The sequence below is a fragment of the Poecilia reticulata genome, chromosome 20, assembly GCF_904066995.2.
Source record: "Poecilia reticulata chromosome 20, P_reticulata-male-v2, whole genome shotgun sequence".
NCBI lineage: Eukaryota > Metazoa > Chordata > Actinopteri > Cyprinodontiformes > Poeciliidae > Poecilia > Poecilia reticulata.
Window position 1 is genome coordinate 14,609,515 of NC_088849.1, and position 20,269 is coordinate 14,629,783.

Genomic DNA, 20,269 nt, shown 5'->3' on the forward strand with positions numbered 1-20,269 from the left:
AATTGACCTTGCTACATTGTTTCATCTGAATTACAACCCTGGACAGTAGCGTATTAGACATGAGAGAATATGGCTGAGAAGAAGAGTTATGATCACCACGGGCTATCGCAGACCACCAACATCTCGTTTTATGGTTGTATCTATCACTGCGATGTACTGCTGTCCTGGGCTTTGAATGTATATACAGATGAGACCTTGGTGCTCTGACCTGTAAAGGGTTTCTTCACTGAAAGCTATCAGAGAAAGAATTACCCAGTTACAGACAATCACAAGAAGAACAAGAAGACGACACTCTGGACAGATGGGACCTAATTTTTTACTTTTTGGTCAAAATATAAAAATCCTAGATGTACACCTCAAAAATTAAAATAGAATTGAAAAGTGTTTTTAGGTTTTTATTATATGCGAATAATTTTAATCACCCAAATTACAAAAAAAAAACAAAAAAAGGCTTGAAATGTTTCACTATGTGTAATTAATCTGTATAATAAACTTGCTTTGTTTCTTAAAACAAGTGACAAAAAGAAAAATCCACTTTGTAACACCAATTATTTGAGATATACCTGTATGTGTGATGAGATATTAACACTACACATCATCTTGAACACACCATCCGCACGCCGAAACGTGGTAAAGGTGAAATAGTTGAGGGGTATGAAACATTTTTCAAGCTACTGTAAAATCTGTACAGATAACCATCCTGTCTGCAAAGGCTGATTATTAAAGTTGGCAATCGTTTAAATTTTCTTTTATAGAAAAAAAAAAGTTAATCTCGCATTTCATTTTAAACAAACCGCATATTAACAGTGTACATTTTTCTGTAAATCCCTCTCTGTACAACCTGCATGCGTTTTGTGTCACATCAAAAGAATGCAACCGTCTGGCAAACGGATCTTACTAACAAGCAAGGAAACCTATGACCAAAGTACAGGAACCGAAGGCATACGTAGATTGTGTTTTACTATTTAACAATAACTCAGACTGTTTGATAGGCAGTGAGGCAGTATAATTGGAGCACATGTAGGACACAGAGAGAGTGCGCTGGTGGTTGGCGTTTCTCAAAGTAGCTCTGTATATCAGCCATTTCTCTGCTAACCTTGGTGACAGCCTGCATAAACGCTGAATTTCCCCAGTGAGCAACGACAGGCTATTAGTTACGCTTTAAACTGATCTTTTTGCCACCTGCTGCTTTCTTGCATATGTATGTTCTTTTTTTTTAATTAAGAGATTCACCCCTGCTGATTCAGATTGAGCAAAAAAATAAAAAAAATCTGAGCTTCAGCTCATTAAGTATTTCAAGCACTAGATACAGTTTGTTATCAGGCATTAGATTCATGCGCTACACAAACAGAATGACAAGCACCTTTCATTGAACCAGGGAGAAACAAGGTTTTAATGTCAGATGCTCTTTCCATCAATCACCAGTCAGGGGTTGGTGGCAGTACTGGCATGAAGGAATATATGAGGTATATCAGAAAAGAGTGATTCTCTAGTTGTCATGTCTAGTAGGATAACTTGGTACCAGACACCATTTGACAGCATGTAAATGACACCTATTGTTGCTTTGTTCACTAATTTTCTAGTATGCAGGCATGCATTTCTGCAAAACTCTTCTAGATTTGTTAGATCCTATTCTAGATTTGGTTCCGTTTTATGACCCGCCTCTGGCCCAACCTCAGCCCATCAGATGCCCTCACAATTGTCCCTAAAATATTTGGCATACTGAGCAGTTCATGGACAACTCAATGAACACTAGGTGTCCAACAAGCCCCAACCATCATCCTTCCACCACTTTGTTAAAAAGTCGGTATGAGAAGTATTATGCCACACCAACTCTACTTTGGTCTTATTTGTTTTCAATATCTTAGTGTGGAACCTTACCTATTTGAGGTCCAGTATTTGCAAATTCACCTATTAGCAGATTTGTATTTTTTTTTTAACATGACTCAGAATTCTTTGTGAACAATCAGAGTATTCGCAGACTTGTTTTAGATCACGTCTAAATATTTTAAAGTGCGGCTTGCACAGGTGAAATGCCTTGACGTAATGCTACTCGACATGCTGTTGGCTACCTTTTGCAAAGCAGCAAATCTAGCCTTTATTTTCCTTGGAACTGTTTGGCTCTAGATACTGGCTTCTGCGGCAGTGTCGAAGCAGTTTACACTGTAAATATTAAATGAATAATGTAAACTAATGGATTTCAAACTGGACATTCACTAAAATTTAAGATGTATGTAGGCAGCATCATGTCAAAGAGGATTTAACAAAAAAATATATAGAGAGGAGTGTGATTAGTTGGACAGGGAACTAGTGGGTTTTATCACACTGATGTAGAACAGTCAGCTTAATGCAGCTGAGGAAATAAACAGACGAACACAGGGATAAGCTAAATAGAGCTACAACTAATCTAAAATAAGTAAAAAAAAAAAAGAAATTGAGATAATAGCAAAACAACTGAAACCATAAAAACCAGAAAACATTTTGCCGACAAATCAACTTAAATCTGTTGCGGTCTTGAAAGTAGTGCATTGCTGTGACATTACCCAGAAGTTCCATGGCATCATCTTCGTCTTCAATCTCTTCTTCTACGACAGAGGAAGCGGGACTGTTGACCAAATCAAAGGAGTCCTGGGACAACATGGCTGCCAAGAGCTTCTTGTGATGTTGCTGCTGCTCCTTTAGCCCTTTGCTTTTTGTTTCCATCTTCAAGCTAGGGGCAGAAAAAAAAGAGAAAATAGCCTTAGAAGTACACCAAAATAGCATGATTTCTAGACAAATATTTATTAGTTGAATTGGTTGTTTTTGTGATGCTAGAAAGTTCTGTCAGCATAATCCTCTGCATCTGTAATCCATCGGGTGTATGGCTCTGCCAAGTCAGCATTCCCAATAAAAAACAAAATGTTGCTTTTGCCTCGATTGGGTTCAGATTTATACGACTGCAGTCTTTGCTTAGTAGACATAAAATAAATTCAGGTGTCACAAAGGTGGATTGCACCTTCTTATAAATGGCTCGCGGAGAGAAGAGATGATTGTGGCGCAGGCACTGACAACTAAGAAACAAAACTTTCAAACAGGAAGTCAAGCTGCGGTTTTTATGCTGAATGCGTAATGCTGTACCGTTTAGTCAGCACCAGAAAACCAGTGGTGCCTCCAATATTGTGTGTTTTGGAATAAGCATCAAAAGAAGCCAGAAGACAAAATTGCAACAAATATCATTTATTCCTTAGTTAAATTAATTACTGAAACAGTCTCTGTACAGGTCAGACTGCTGAACCCAAACTAAAACTAAGAAAGATGATAAACCAGTTCTAATGTTCTTACACTGGATCATGATAGTATATTATTGTTTTAATATTTATTCTATACGTCTTCATTTCTCATTCCTGGTTAATTTTTAATCCATGGCTAACGTTCGTCATCCTGAGAGGCAGCAGCTCTGGAAATGCACCAGTATCCACAGAATTTATCTTCCTCTGTGTTTCCTGTCACTGCAGCACAACAAGTAAAAGGATTTACATTTTTTCCCCACCATTTTCGCTTAAAATCATTTTTCTACCTCTCATTTAAAATTTAGTTATCGCCGACTAACCCGAATCAGTCTTCGTTTACAAAAAACTCTTTGTAGGGCCAGCTTCTGCACTACACTGGGAAAATGTATTTCTATATCCATCTGGATGAGGGTTGTGGATCATAGCCCTGCAAGAGTACTCATTAGATCCTAATCTTCATTTAATGACTTCTATTTACACCTAATAAAAAGGGGTCAAAAGATGACTGATGCTGTACTTTGTCATACTCGCTGTGTGGTAGTTGTGCTAATTAAATTGGTTTAGCTTGATTCTGTAAAAGTCATTAACCACAGATGTTTCATCTGCTTGAACACGAGGACAAAGAGAATTACCGCTGGAGACAAAAAGCACGCAGGAAAATAGGCCAATATAAGCGATCAGCACTTTATTATTTCAGCTTATTTGTGTGTGCGGTTAAATACTTTCTCCGGGTCTTTTTTCAAATTACAGAAGCTGAGCTCTAATGGTTTGAATCTCTAGTTACAACATGAAGCTTGAAAACAAGGTTATCTGTTCTAAGAACTTTGAAGTATATATACATTTGAAGACAACCAAGCACAATGTGTGTTGCTGTTGCATGTTAAATGAGAAAATATAATTTAAGCTAATCATCTAAATACATCTTAAATCTTCATCAGTGGTTTTGCCGAGTTCGCAGTGTTACCTGCCATCAGAGAGGTTCTCATTCCTAGCCCTCAGGGCCCAAAGTTTTGAGCGCCTTTGCTCCACAACACCTAATTCAAATCCTTGCATTATCTTCTTGGCATGCCAACAAGTGCCGAAACCCGTTAATCACTCACTCAAGTAAATAAGGTGTGTGTCAGCAGGGAAACTCCTAAGATGTGCTGGGCTGAGAGTCCTTAGCCCCAGGATGTGAGGTTCTATCATAAACACCACTGACAGATGAGCTACAATAAAAGGCCAAGTGTAAAAAGTTAGAGGCATTAAAGAAATGTGATTAGACTCAGCTGGGATTTTCAGAAGATGGCAGTGCTGGTTTTCTACGGGTCTCAAAGTGAGCCCACACACTCTTCCATTTCCCAGTTAAACCCAGCGATTTCCCTGTACAATCCACCCATACAGCGACGTAATGAGATAACCTGTGTCTGTGTCAGCCGAGGCCTGTGCATGATGGGCGGTTTTCTATTTTTTCCTGTTTTAATTAGTCATACCAGCCATATGACACACACAGTGCAAATTGACTCATGCAAAAATACTAGGATCCAAATTAAGACTCATTCTTGAGTGTCTCTCCTGAACGCTAGCCACCATGCTATCAGAACTATTACTGAGCCTTTGCTTCCCACAAACGTCCTTGAATGATGACCAACGTAATAAAATATAATACAAATTAATAAATTGACTTTTTGTGCCATTTGAGGATCATATTTGGCCTTGTTTCAAGTAGAACAGAGGGAAACAAAAGCAATATATCCAAAAATGGATATATTCATTCATTCATATAGGGGAAAGCTGATATTTTTAGCCTGAATAGTTTGCAAGAATAATGACAAAGTAAGAAAGAGGTAAAGAAAACATGTTATTTCTCTTCCATAGAAAATACTTCTAGCTCTTTATCCTTCTTTTCATAGATGCATCCATAAACAGAGAATGACCAGTGGGACAGGTTAGTTTTACCCTACTGATAATGTGTTGTTGCAATAGTAATCCTGCTCAGTACGAGAGGAACCGCAGGTTCAGACATTTGGTGTATGTGCTTGGCTGAGGAGCCAATGGGGCGAAGCTACCATCTGTGGGATTATGACTGAACGCCTCTAAGTCAGAATCCCGCCTAGACGTAACGATACCGTAGCGCCGCATCGCTTCGGTCGGACTCCGATACCCGACTCCGGTCGGCGAGGAGCGCCTTCCGTGACTGGGCTGGGGCGTGGCCGGACGATGGTCACCCCTCTCCTATCGCGCACAGCATGTTCGTGGAGAACGTGGTGCTAAATGACTTGCAGACGACCTGATTGTACCAGTGCAATCAGGTCAATCAGCGCACCAGTGAGATGCGCATCAAAGAACCAAAAAGATCTAAAGTATTATTGACATGACGTAATGTTAATGATTCAACATTTCATGTTTCTAAAAATGAAAACAAGAAAAACATCTTAATGTGTTTTAATTTTTTTTTTTATGAAATAAAATAAAAAAGGTGCAAATATTTGTGTGGCCTTTTAGGAAAGTATTCCATAAACTCACAAGAGCTTTGCACTTCAGGATGTGGACGACTTTCAGTAATGAATAAAATCATGAATTCTACTCGCTACCTGAAAATGCTGACAGAAAATATCCAGCAATTAGTTTTTGATCTGAAGCTGGAAAACTTCAATTCTGCAAACAGGGTAGGGCTGCAGAATTGTTATTTAAAGCACATCACCAAGTTCATTTCGGAATGGTAAAAAATTTTTTAAAGCCTAATCAAAACATAGCCTTAAATGGCTAGAATTATTCTTAATGGCTTCATTTTATAAGAAAAAACATCATCACCTCCAAAGTGCTTTCTGTCAAAACTCAGACTTTGTTCATCTGATATTGAAATTTGATCATGTTTAATGACCCGAAGCATGCGAGAGTGAGAGAAAGCAAAAACAAGACTGAACAGCGAGAGAGTAAATACTGAACCTAAATTGTCCCTATATAAATAAACTTAATTAAAAAGTCAGCTTTCGGAAAGTTCGATGCAGGATACAGATATCTTGTCCAGTGGAGGATACTTGCAAAATACAAGACACAAATTCCAATGCCATTGAGGGCAGAGAAATGAGGTTAGCTTTAATGTGAAATTGGGTTGAGGCAGTATCATGGCAAGCATGTTGGAGCGGGCCTTTGAAATGGGATTATCAGAGCCGTTCAGATGGGCATTCCTCAGGCTGGCACAATGATAAGACTACCTCCTCATGTTTAAATAACCATCAGCTCACTGAACTTTAGGAAGTTTTCAGCTTCTTCTTCCCTCCACACGGATCGGGTCACCAACCTTCGAACAGGGCTGTTCTCTCCGCTCCAGCACACTTCGGTTTTAGCTCGGGGGACGGGAGGGTGCAACATCTCGGCAGCCAGCGGGTCTAAGTCGTTGTCCTCACGACCGACCCACTCGCCCACCACCCGGGGACGCAGAACTGCGTTGTACCCCAGAAAATGCTGAAACGACAACAGACGTGCACAGAGCTGCTGGAAACTCGACAACAATTCAGTTTAAAAAAAAAAAAAAAACCCATTCCACTTGCCAGATTTCTGTCCCAAAGACGGACAGAAACATTTAGCTCATGATAAAGGGGAAACCACCTCTGCTTATTCACTGCATTTTTCTATGTAATCCCTTCAAAAATATGCTGCAAATGTAGTGTCCCATTTAACAAAATGTGCTAGTCGGAACATGCTGTGTTTTTCCATCACAAGCCATCGCTTCCAGATGGAGCCGCTCCAGCCTGGGCGGCTGCCGCTGCACTATTGTGTTGGGAGAGAATTGGACAAAGGCAGGACTCGGGGAACAAAGTTTCTGAGTGAGAAGCACAGCAAAGCGGCAGACAGTAATGTAGGACATGCTTACTGGGATATTACCCTCATATACAGTAAAGCCCAAAAGGATTCATAGCCCTGGAATATTTAGATTTCCAAAACGATTTTCATTCAAACAAGAAGTTTGTCTATGATGAGACATGAGACAGGCGTCTCATAGAAGACAATCAAAGACAATGGAAAAGGAGTACTGGTGATGAAAAACTATTATGCATCTGTTTTACTTATACTAATAAGTGGCATGTCCAAATTATCTCCATTAGTAAGTAATGGAAATAGTAATTTCAGCAATCAAGAATCTTTCTTCAAATGGTGACCAGCCTTCTGAATGTTTCTGACTATCCATCTTTGACAGAGAGTTCAAAGTCTGTGAGGTTGCAAGATCTCCTTGCCCATCACCCTAATCTTTAGCAGCCTATGCAAACTTTCTATTAGACTCGTACTGCAGTTGGGTCACTCCAAAATATTAATATGGCTTCCAGTCAGAAGAAACCTGTTGGTAAAATTAAAAGATAAATTTATATCCAGGTCTACAGGGTTATGAATAATGTTGGGCTCAACTATTCATCAAGCAAAAAAAATAAAAAAATAAAGAACTCTGGTATTCTATTAGGATACTTAATCTTTTAAATTTAATATCATGACATGCATTCTAGCAATGTTTAGCCATTTAATATCCGCTTACCTGGTCAAGCTCATCAGAGATGGCAATGCCTGCAAAGAAAATAGCAGCAGAATTTAACTCCTCAGGGAAGCAAAAAAAGCTGTTTAAAATCAGTTTTTTCTTCCAACGAGCTCTTTTAAATCATCTGCTTCAGTCATTTTGTTTTTCCCCCCCATGGATTTACAATAAATGGTGGTTTATTTGAAAACAAAGAAAAAACAAAAAAAATCAAAGTTACCCCATAATGCCATCTTTGCTGCAGTTCTGTAATATGCCTTGAAGTTTACTTTTTACCCTATTCAGCCTCGTTTGTCACAGTTCCAGTTGTGTCAGACATTTTTCAATAATTGCGCCAACTGTAGTCATTTCCTGACTGACATGAATGCCATGTTCTCCAGTTAGATAATGACCTTTATATCATAATCTAATTTTAAAAGATTATGAATTAGAAATCACTACCAAATAATAAATACTGAATTAGATAAGATTAAAATTTTTATTTTTTTTTTCAAAAAGTTGAGTTAAATTACTCAAGTAGCAGGAAAAAAAGATCCAGTGAGCAGCAGTTGAGTGGATGAAAATGCATTATTAGGCCTGTCACGATAACAAATTTTGATGAGCGATTAATTGTCTAAAAAATTATTGCGATAAACAATAATATTGTTTCAAGACCTTTTGACACTGATTTAATGGAAATGACATAATAATGCACTGCGACAGACTGGCGACCTGTCCAGGGTGACCCCGCCTCTCACCCGGAACATTAGCTGGAGATAAGCACCAGCACCTCCCGACCCCACTAAGGGACAAGGGTGTTAGAAAATGGATGGATGGATGGATGGATGGATGGATGGATGGATGGATGGATGGATGGATGTAATAATGCGTGCGATTTCCTGTCATAGATAGATGCACTTTATTTTCAAAAGAACACAAAAACACTGGAACTGATAAACTAAATAAACAAAACAACCAAAAACAAAAATAAAATTGATTCTCAGGCTCCATTAACAAAAAACGTACTTAAAAAAAAACTAAACAACATAAAGCCAAAGTGGAAATAAATACTGCATTCAACCAAAAGAGTGCAGATTATGAAGTCTGTACTCTTTGCCCTTCAGTAATCACTAGATTTAAATAGAGAAGATGGGCACATCCGACTACCTAATGAATAGTTCACACTACACGATTATTTGCCCCTATTTCCCCCTTAAGACAATCTTAGATCGATCCTGTAGTGTATGGTGTGTTACTGTAGATAGTTGTGGCAGCTCTGATCTAAATCAGGGGTTTTCCCCGACTGGGAGTGTTAATGCTGAATGTGACAGGTAGTCAATCAGAAAGCGCGGATTCTCCTCCATGCTTTCTGAGGGGAAATCACAAACGGGAATCCCAAACAGCTGACCCAAAATCCAGCGGACATCGGAGGTGATATGTGGAAACAACATTAATATTTATTCAACATTTTGTGCAAAGAATATAGAAATGACAAGGGGAGGAGTTGGAGCCAAATTGCTACCACAGTTGATAACCCGGTAGGTTTTCAGCTATTCCTCGTTAACGTGACATAAATAGGTTATAATGATTTTCTTACAGTCAGGACTTTACGCTGACACTAGTCACATGCATTGCAGGTAGATTCTAGTAAACCATTGATTAATGCCTGTTTTCAAAATTTGTTAACTGGACCTATAGCCATTATTTTGTGCCCGTGTGGCTGGACATCACACCTCTTTGAAATAAGAAATGTAAAATGTGATAAAAATAAATTTTTTGTGTTTATTTGATTCCTATTCAAGATACTTTGATAAGAATGACTATATATGTAATATAGGCGGCTACAGAGTATCTTTGATTCCATTTTTGGTTGTGTGCCTTGTGATTTTTTCAATAAAAACAATGTACCTTGGCTCAAAAAAAGTTGAAAAACACTGTTCTAAATTATGATGTCAAAAAACTATGAAAATGACAAACTAAAGTGTATGATGTCCAAAACCAACCAAAATGACACAAACTAAACTATGATGTCAAAAAACAGCCAAAAGGACAAGCTAATCTCTATCATGTCAAAAATGAGATAAAATGACAAGTTAAATTATGATGTCAAAAAACAACCAAAGTGACGCATACTAAACTGTGATGTCAAAAAACAATGAAAATGACAGAAACTAAAGTCTATGATGTCAAAAAACAACCAAACTGACACACACTAAACTATGATGTCATAAACGACCAAAGTGACACACTAAACTATGATGTCAAAAAACGATGAAAATGACACAAACTAAAGTCTATGATGTCAAAAAACAACCAAAGTGACACATACTACACTATGATGTCAAAAAACAACCAAAGAGACACATACAAAAACTATGTCAAAAAACGACCAAAGTGACACACTAAAACTATGATGTCAATAAAATATGATGTCAAAAGACAACCAAAATGAAACATACTAAACTATGATGACAAAAAACTATGTAAATGACACAAACACTATGATGTCAAAAAACAACTAAAGTGACGCGTATTAAACAGTGATGTCAAAAAAACGGCCAAAATGACACAAGCTAATCTCTATGTCTATAATGAGATAAAATGACACAAGCTAAACTATGGTGTCAAAAAACAACCAAAGTGACACATACTACACTATGATGTCAAAAAACAACCAAAGTGACACATACTACACTATGATGTCAAAAAACAACCAAAGTGACACATACTACACTTTGATGTCAAAAAATGACCAAAATTACACACACTAAACTTTGATGTCAAAAAAACAGAGACGCATACAAAAACTATGATGTCAAAAAACGACCAAAGTGACACACTAAAACTATGATATCAAAAAACAACCAAAATGAAACATACTAAACGATGACAAAAAACTACGAAAATGACACAAACACTGTGATTAATTAAACAGTATTAAACAGTGATGTAAAAAAACAACCAAAGTGAGACACTAAACTCTGATGTAAAAAATGAGGAAATGAGACATTCTAAACTATGATGTCAAAAAGATGGAAATGACACAAACTATGATGTCAAAAAAGATGGAAATGACACAAACTATGATGTCAAAAAAGATGGAAATGACACAAACTATGATGTCAAAAAAGATGGAAATGACACATACTAACACTATGATGTCAAAAAACGGCCAAAATGACACAAGCTAATCTCTATGATGTCAAAATAGAGATAAAATGGCACAAGCTAAACTATGATGTCAAAAAAAACAAAGTGACACACTAAACTATGATGTCAAAAAACAATGAAAATGACAGAAACAAAACTCTATGTCACAAAAATGACCAAAATGACACAAACTAAACTCTATGATGTCAAAAAACAACCAAAGTGACACATACTAAACTGTGATGACAAAAAACAATGAAAATGAAACAAACTGAAGTCTATGATGTCAAAAAAAACAAAGTGACACACTAAACTATGATGTCAAAAAACAATGAAAATGACAGAAACTAAACACTATGTCAAAAAAACGACCAAAATGACACACTAAACTGTGATGTCAAAAAATGACCAAAATGACACAAACTAAACTCTATGATGTCAAAAAACAACCAAAGTGACGCATACTAAACTGTGATGACAAAAAACTATGAAAATGACACAAACTGAAGTCTATGATGACATAAAAACAACCAAAGTGACACATGCTACACTATGATGTCAAAAAATAACCAAAATGACACACTAAAACTATGATGTCAAAAAACAACCAAAATGAAACATACTAAACGATGACAAAAAACTAGTAAATGACACAAACACTATGATTAATTAAACAGTATTAAACAGTGATGTCAAAAAACAACCAAAGTGAGACAAACTAAACTCTGATGTAAAAAATGAGAAAATGAGACATTCTAAACTATGATGTCAAAAAAGATGGAAATGACACAAACCATGATGTCAAAAAAGATGGAAATGACACATACTAACACTATGATGTCAAAAAACGGCCAAAATGACACAAGCTAATCTCTATGATGTCAAAATAGAGATAAAATGGCACAAGCTAAACTATGATGTCAAAAAAAACAAAGTGACACACTAAACTATGATGTCAAAAAACAATGAAAATGACAGAAACAAAACTCTATGTCACAAAAATGACCAAAATGACACAAACTAAACTCTATGATGTCAAAAAACAACCAAAATGACGCATACTAAACTGTGATGACAAAAAACTATGAAAATGAAACAAACTGAAGTCTATGATGTCAAAAAACAACAAAGTGACACACTAAACTATGATGTCAAAAAACAATGAAAATGACAGAAACTAAAGTCTATGATGTCAAAAAACAACCAAAGTGACGCATACTAAACTGTGATGACAAAAAACTACGAAAATGACACAAACTGAAGTCTATGATGACAAAAAACAACCAAAGTGACACATGCTACACTATGATGTCAAAAAACAACCAAAATGACGCATACTAAACTGTGATGTCAAAAAACTATGAAAATGAAACAAACTGAAGTCTATGATGTCAAAAAACAACCAAAACGACACACACTAAACTATGATGTCAAAAAAAGATGACAATGACACAAACTAAAGTATATGATGTTAAAAATCAGCAAAAATGACACACACTAAACTATGATGTCAAAAGGAATGAAAATGACACAAACTAAACTCTATGATGTAAAAATCAACCAAAATGACACACACTAAACTTTGATGTAAAAAAACAACCAAAGTGACGCATACTACACTATGATGTCAAAAAACTACCAAAATGACGCACAATAAACTATGATGTCAAAAAGCTATGGAAATGACACAAACTTAACTCTATGATGTCATAAACCGACCAAAGTGACACACTAAACTACGATGTCTAAAACGATGAAAATGACAAACTAAAGTCTATGATGTCAAAAAACAACCAGTGACGCATACTAAACTGTGATGTCAAAAAATGATGAAAATGACACAAACTAAAGTCTATGATGTCAATAAACAACCAAAGTGACACATACTACACTATGATGTCAAAAAACTACCAAAGTGACACATACTACACAATGATGTCAAAAATGAGACATTCTAAATATGATGTCAAAAAACTATCAAAGTCACACACTAAACTATGATGTCAAAAAAACGGACAAAATGACACAAGCTAATCTCTATGATGTCAATAATGAGATAAAATGACACAGGCTAAATTATGGTGTCAAAAAACAACCAGTGACGCATACTAAACTGTGATGTCAAAAAAAGATGAAAATGACACAAACTAAAGTCTATGATGTCAATAAACAACCAAAGTGTCACATACTACACTATGATGTCAAAAAACTACCAAAATGACGCACAATAAACTATGATGTCAAAAAGCTATGGAAATGACACAAACTAAACTCTATGATGTCTCTAAGTTGTTGGTTGTCTATGATGTTTTTTGACATCTATGATGTCAAAAAACGCATACTAAATTGTGATGTCAAAAAACAACCAAAGTGACACATACTACACAATCAAGTCAAAAAACATAAAAAAAACTATGTCAAAAAACAATGAAAATGACAGAAACTAAACAAAATGACACACACTAAACTATGATGTCAAAAAACAATGAAAATGACACAAACTTAACTCTATGATGTCATAAACCGACCAAAGTGACACACTAAACTATGATGTCTAAAACGATGAAAATGACACAAACTAAAGTCTATGATGTCAAAAAACAACCAAAGTGACACACACTAAACTATGATGTCAAAAAACAACCAGTGACGCATACTAAACTGTGATGTCAAAAAATGATGAAAATGACACAAACTAAAGTCTATGATGTCAATAAACAACCAAAGTGACACATACTACACTATGATGTCAAAAAACTACCAAAGTGACACATACTACACAATGATGTCAAAAATGAGACATTCTAAATATGATGTCAAAAAACTATCAAAGTCACACACTAAACTATGATGTCAAAAAAACAGACAAAATGACACAAGCTAATCTCTATGATGTCAATAATGAGATAAAATGACACAGGCTAAATTATGGTGTCAAAAAACAACCAGTGACGCATACTAAACTGTGATGTCAAAAAAAGATGAAAATGACACAAACTAAAGTCTATGATGTCAAAAAACAACCAAAGTGACACATACTACACTATGATGTCAAAAATCAACCAAAATGACACACACTAAACTATGATGTCAAAAAACAACCAAAATGACACATACTACACTATGATGTCAAAAAACAATGAAAATGACACAAACTAAAGTCTATGATGTCAAAAAACAACCAAAGTGACACATACTGCACTATGATGTCAAAAAACAACCAAAATGACACACACTAAACTTTGATGTCAAAAAACAACCAAAGTGGCACACTAAAACTATGATGTCAAAAAACAAAACAAAATGAAACATACTAAACGATGACAAAAAACTACGAAAATGACACAAACACTATGATGTCAAAAAACAACCAAAGTGAGACAAACTAAACTCTGATGTAAAAAATGAGAAAATGAGACATTCTAAACTATGATGTCAAAAAAGATGGAAATGACACAAACCATAATGTCAAAAAAGATGGAAATGGCACATACTAAAAACTATGATGTCAAAAAACGGCCAAAATGACACAAGCTAATCTCTATGATGTCAAAAAACAACCAAAGTGACACATACTAAATTGTGATGTCAAAAAACAACCAAAATGACACACACTAAACTATGATGTCAAAAACGACCAAAATGACACAAACTAAACTCTATGATGTCAAAAAACAACCAAAGTGAGACAAATTAACTATGATGTAAAAAATGAGAAAATGAGACATTCTAAACCATGATGTCAAAAAAGATAGAAATCAGACATTCTAAACTATGATGTCAAACAGCGCTGAAGAAGACACATACTAAAAACTATTATGTCAAAAAACAGCCAAAGTGACACACTAACCTATGATGTTAAAAAACAACCAAAGTGACGCATACTAAACTGTGATGTCAAAAAAACAACCAAAGTGACGAATACTAAACTGTGATGTCAAAAAACAACCAAAATGACACACTAAAACTATGATGTCAAAAAAAAATGAAACATACTAAACGATGACAAAAAACTACGAAAATGACACAAACACTATGATGTCAAAAAAGATGGAAATGACACATACTAAAACTATGATGTCAAAAAACGGCCAAAATGACACAAGCTAATCTCTATGATGTCAAAAAAACAAAGTGACACACTAAACTGTGATGTCAAAAAACAATACAAATGACACCTACTACACTATGATGTCAAAAAACAACCAAATTGACACACACTAAAGTCAGATGTCAAAAAACGACCAAAACGACACACACTAAACTATGATGTCAAAAAACGATGACAATGACACAAACTAAAGTATATGTCAAAAAACAACAAAAATGACACACACTAAACTATGATGTCAAAAGGAATGAAAATGACACAAACTAAACTCTATGATGTCAAAATCAACCAAAGTGACACATACTACACTATGATGTCAAAAAACTACCAAAATGACACACAATAAGCTATGATGTCAAAAAACAATGAAAATGACAGGAACTAAACTCTATGATGTCAAAAAACAACCAAAGTGACACAAACTACACTATGATGTAAAAAAACGAACAAAGTGACCCACTAAACTATGATTTTTGGTTATTATTTATTTCCTGACTTGTTCTGTGAAGAACCCAGAGAATTTTATTTGATTGTGCTTTCTGGAAAACAATAAATTTTTACATTAAGGCACTCCTGCAATCATCACACTTTTTCTAATACAAACTGACTCCGGCCACCGACCAGAAAAGGGAAAGGTTATGTGGCCCTCACAGGAAAAAAGTTTGGGGACCCCTGCTGTAGATCGTCGTGGCTGCTCCGATCTAAATCAGGGGTTTTCCCCGACTGGGAGCGTTAACGCTGAATGTGACAGGTAGTCAATCAGAAAGCGCGGATTCTCCTCCGTGCTTTCTGAGGGGAAATTACAGAGGGGAGTCCCAAACAGCTGACCCAAAATCCAGCGGACATCGGAGGTGATATGTGGAAACATTAATATTTATTCAACATTTCGTGCAAAGAATAAAGAAATGACAAGGGGAGGAGTTGGAGCCAAATTGCTACCGCAGTTGATAACCCCATAGGTTTTCAGCTGTTCTTCGTTAACGTGACATAAATAGGTTATAATGATTTTCTTACAGTCAGGACTTTACACTGACACTAGCCACATGCATTGCAGGTAGATTCTAGTAAAGCAGTGGTCCCCAAACTACGGCCCGCGGGCCGCATCCGGCCCGCCTCCACATTTGGTCCGGCCCCCTGAACAATACCAGAGAGCATTCAGATTTTTTTTCATACATTGTATTTTCCGGTTTATATGTAGATTTTTCTTCAACCACCAGGGGGCTCTCTAGCAGGAAGTGTGTCCTGTAAACTGTTGGTGTTTTGTTTAGCATGGCGCATTGCTGCCATCTGTTGGACTTTTAGGGAACTGCTTGACTTTTATGTTATTTAATTAGTACAGTTGTTTGCTAGCGGTAGAGCAGATGAACACACGTTTGTTATGAACGCCGCATTTCAGGTCGAAATCTTCGAAGCGATGCCTGTAAGTAGCAGCTTATACTTCAAAACGAGCCTTCATGTTAACATATGAGGAATTCATATGTTAAAGTTACTTTCCGTCAATGGAATATATACTAGTCAGTCCCAGTGACAGTTTCCCTAACGGTTTTTGCCCATGTGCTTTCTAGGCAAGCACCCCCGGCACCAACAATTTCCGGCAGTGTAGGTGATAAACGTGTAACACTTTTTCTGTTACAAACTGACGCCGGCCTCCCACCAGAGAGGAGAAAAGCTATGTGGCCCTCACAGGAAAAAGTTTAGGGACCACTGTAGTAAAGCATCGATTAATGCCTGGTTTTAAAATTAGTTAACTGGACCTGTAGCCATTATTTTGTGCCCATTTGGCTGGACACCACACGACAAACCCGATCGAAGCGTTATACCTAGGATTTCTGTCGGATAATGTGTGGTCTCTCAGGTTTTGAAAATGGTCCGACAATCGGCCGACAACTCCTGTAGTGTGCGCTGGACATTACACCAAGAAAATGAGGATGGGAGGGTCAGTGGAGAGCACCGGAGCTGAGCCTTTCATTCAGTGTCATCAAAAGAAAGAAAAAAAGGCAGGAAGAGACAATAAAGCCGATAATTAAAATGAGGTCGATAGGTTTAATTTATCGAGCGATTAATTGATATATCGTTTATCGCGACAGACCTATGCATTATTGATATCAGACGAGAACATGCATATTGGTTCAAAATGATAGAAAGGTTAGAAGAAAGTTATGCAGAATACCAACACTGAACACAACAATAAATCTTGAAACCAATGGGCTACAGCAGAAAACCACACTGGGTAAAACTCCCATCAACTGAGAAAAGGAAAAGTAGGCCATTATTCACAAAAAAGAAAAAAAACAAATACAAAAGAAAAAAATCTAAAAAATTAAAACTCGACTTTAGCACATCAAAACAAAACACACACAGTTTGGTCCAAATAGTCCTGATTTCAATAATATTCAGCTGCAACATGTCGGTCATTTATCTGCAGCTCCTCTATGATGCTTTCATGACAGTATGGATCAAGATCTCAAAGGAACACTTCTGAAACCTTACCATGAAAAATAAAAAGCTCTACCAATAGCTTTTATTACTATTTTGCAAGTAGATACAGACGCAAAGTGCAGTGGGAAGTTCACCCGTTGAACTGACCCATTATTTCGCAATTAAGCGTTTCAGCTGATATTATATTGTATGTTTACAATACAGCGCTATTACTTAAGGAGAAAATATCTAAAACATTCATTTTTTATTATTATTGTTATACTATGCAGTACATTTTATGGTAACCCAGATTAGTCAACTTCTGCCTGAAATTTTAAATTGCACTCAAAAACTGCAAAAAAAAGTAAAAACCCTAGAATATATACATCTCTCATGTTCATGCATAAATATGTAAAAAAATAAATGATTCAGAAACTTTCAACCAGAACTGTGCATATAGAAGTATAAGAGTCAGCTGGGTACGACACACGCATGCAGTCTGCTGATGTGCAGTCACTCACTTCGTGACAGGCTCTCCAGGGCTTTGCCAAGCTTTTTGCTCTCCTGCAAGATGTGGCTGAGCTCATCAAAGTCCCGGCTCTCCCTCCAGTCCCAGGACGGGCACTCCACTGATCGCGGCACTGGAGATCACAAACGGAAAGACAGAATGGCTGCCTGCAGGAAAGAAAACTGTTGTTTTGCCCTCGAAGATGAAAGCCCTCAAACTAAATGCCTTGCTAGAGTATTCAGCCTTAAATGTTACACAGTTTGCCATAGTACGACCACCAACTTCACTGTATTTTTTTGCCATTTCATTGCATTTGTATTTAGCCCCTCAGTCAATAATACCGTGGAACTAGTTTTACTAAACCCCTCTCATCAAGTCTGCCCCGCCTCTCTGTTCCTGTTGAACAAAAGCATCAAAAACATGATGCTGCCACCTCCAAGTTCCAAGGTGGTCATGGTTGGTTGAGGGCAGTATATATGCAGTGTTAGAAATCTTAAGTTCCTCCAAAATTAAATTGCTTTTATAGCTCTGTTCAGCTTCACATCAATTGTTAGAATATTTCCTGCTCAAAAAAAAAAAAAAAAAAAGAGAATAAAAACATCCAAACAACATGATGCTGCCACCAACCTTTATTCAAACTGGGCATGATGTCTTCAGGGCAAGAAACTGTATAAAACTGGTTCTCTTAGAGTGACAGCAAGATGATGTGAAATGGAGCACTAGCAGAAAAGTCATCACTTTATTTCCAGAGGGACTGATCATTCTGGTTTGAGGCCAGGTGACAGATGCTGTTACTGTCTTTGATTCACATAACAACTCAGGAAATGACCCACATACCGCAATGAGATCCTGCACCAGCTGCTTTCAAATGATGGGTCATTTATAAACTGTTTAATACAAACAATAATAATGAAAGGGAAAGAGCGACAGCCTTTCACGGATCCTCCAGATCCAACATTCTTGTGCTCACATAGTTCTGTTTGAAAAAAAAAAAATCAAAAAGGCAAATGGCTCATAAAACCTCTGAAGCACATTAGAGTGAGTAGAATGAATGTGCAAATAAAAACCTGCACAAAGTAAGCAACAGCCTGCAAGCACAAATCTAGTCCATAGTGTATATCTGATAGCAGAGCTGCCACAGTCTGTTGTCCTCCACTCTTGTTTACCCTGATTAAGCTGCTTGGTGTTAAAATAACTGTAAGCACAGAGCAAATGCTTCTGGCAAATCCAGGCTGGAGGGGAAAAAGAAAAAAATATTTCATTAGCTTTGAGAAAAAAATGGGCTGTTCTGTTCCGTGCACGGCTCTGTGTCATACTGCAGAAACAAAGGGTTGCGCTGACTCTTAATAGCTTACATCAGAGAAGCGAGCATGTGAGGCATAAACCCACATGAGGCATTTAGTGTTGCTGCAGTGTAGTTTTGCTACTCTATCGCCCTACTGGGCTGTTCTCTCCCTGGGGTTTTTACGGTTCTCATGCTAAATTTATAGATCTTTTTTTCACACTCAACTTTCAGGCCCTCAGTTCTTCACTTTGGAAGAGATCTTGATTAATTAAATGTAGCTACATCTAGAGGATAGGAAGAGAGAAATGAATGAAACAGGAAGGGAGTAAGTGCGCAGTGGAGGAAAGCAATAAAGGAAGGACAGAATCAAGGAAGGGAGGAAGAATACGAGAAAGTAATAACCCATGAAGCAGGGGTGTCCAAAATGTGGCCTGGGAGCCATTTGCAACTCCTGGACTGATTTTGAGTGGCCATGAACCACAATTTATAAATAATTCAAATTTGGCCTCAAAGCACAAGAGACTGATGCAGATGGAGAGTATTTTTTTTATCATCTGGGAAACTGATGTTTTTTTTTTAAACCATCAAAATAAAATCCTATTACAATAAAATGTTATGTACAAAACAAAGAATCAGTGCAATACACACATTTTCACTTCCCATTTAATTTCATAGTTAATAAGACTGTATTTATCAAGTGACTTTTACTTAACAGTGGACTTGGTGCAACAGTTTGGTTTCAATTAATTTAGACTAAAAACAGCATTTATAAGAAAGACTTACCCAGTCCAGTTGTCAATCCAGAGTAAAAAAAACAGCTAGAATGAATTTGCAAACTGCATTTCTTTCTTTTAATAAAACAAACATGCAAAACCTGTTTTACATTTTTGATCTACAACATTTTACACAGCCCACAACCACCTTGTCTAAGTTAAAATGTTGCATGTTTATTTTATTGTTGAGCAGATAAAAAATTAGAAAGAAGAATTGATTGACTTTTTTTTTTAGGTCTGTGAGAAGTTTTGACTTGATTCTTGCCCAT

At 36.7% G+C, this 20,269-nt stretch overlaps 1 protein-coding gene across 2 annotated transcripts in view; it reads right to left on the reverse strand.

Moving 5' to 3' along the window:
- The window catches only part of c20h8orf34 (chromosome 20 C8orf34 homolog), an 88,797-nt gene that overhangs the window by 46,713 nt on the left and 21,815 nt on the right, over positions 1-20,269 (reverse strand). For both annotated transcript variants that reach the window (XM_081601943.1, XM_081601942.1), the window contains exons 4-7: positions 17,956-18,075; positions 7,780-7,808; positions 6,553-6,716; positions 2,544-2,710 (exon numbers count right to left, since the gene is read on the reverse strand). In XM_081601943.1, the coding sequence (XP_081458069.1) occupies positions 2,544-2,710; positions 6,553-6,716; positions 7,780-7,808; positions 17,956-18,075 (480 nt within the window). The remainder of the gene's footprint in view (positions 1-2,543; positions 2,711-6,552; positions 6,717-7,779; positions 7,809-17,955; positions 18,076-20,269) is intronic.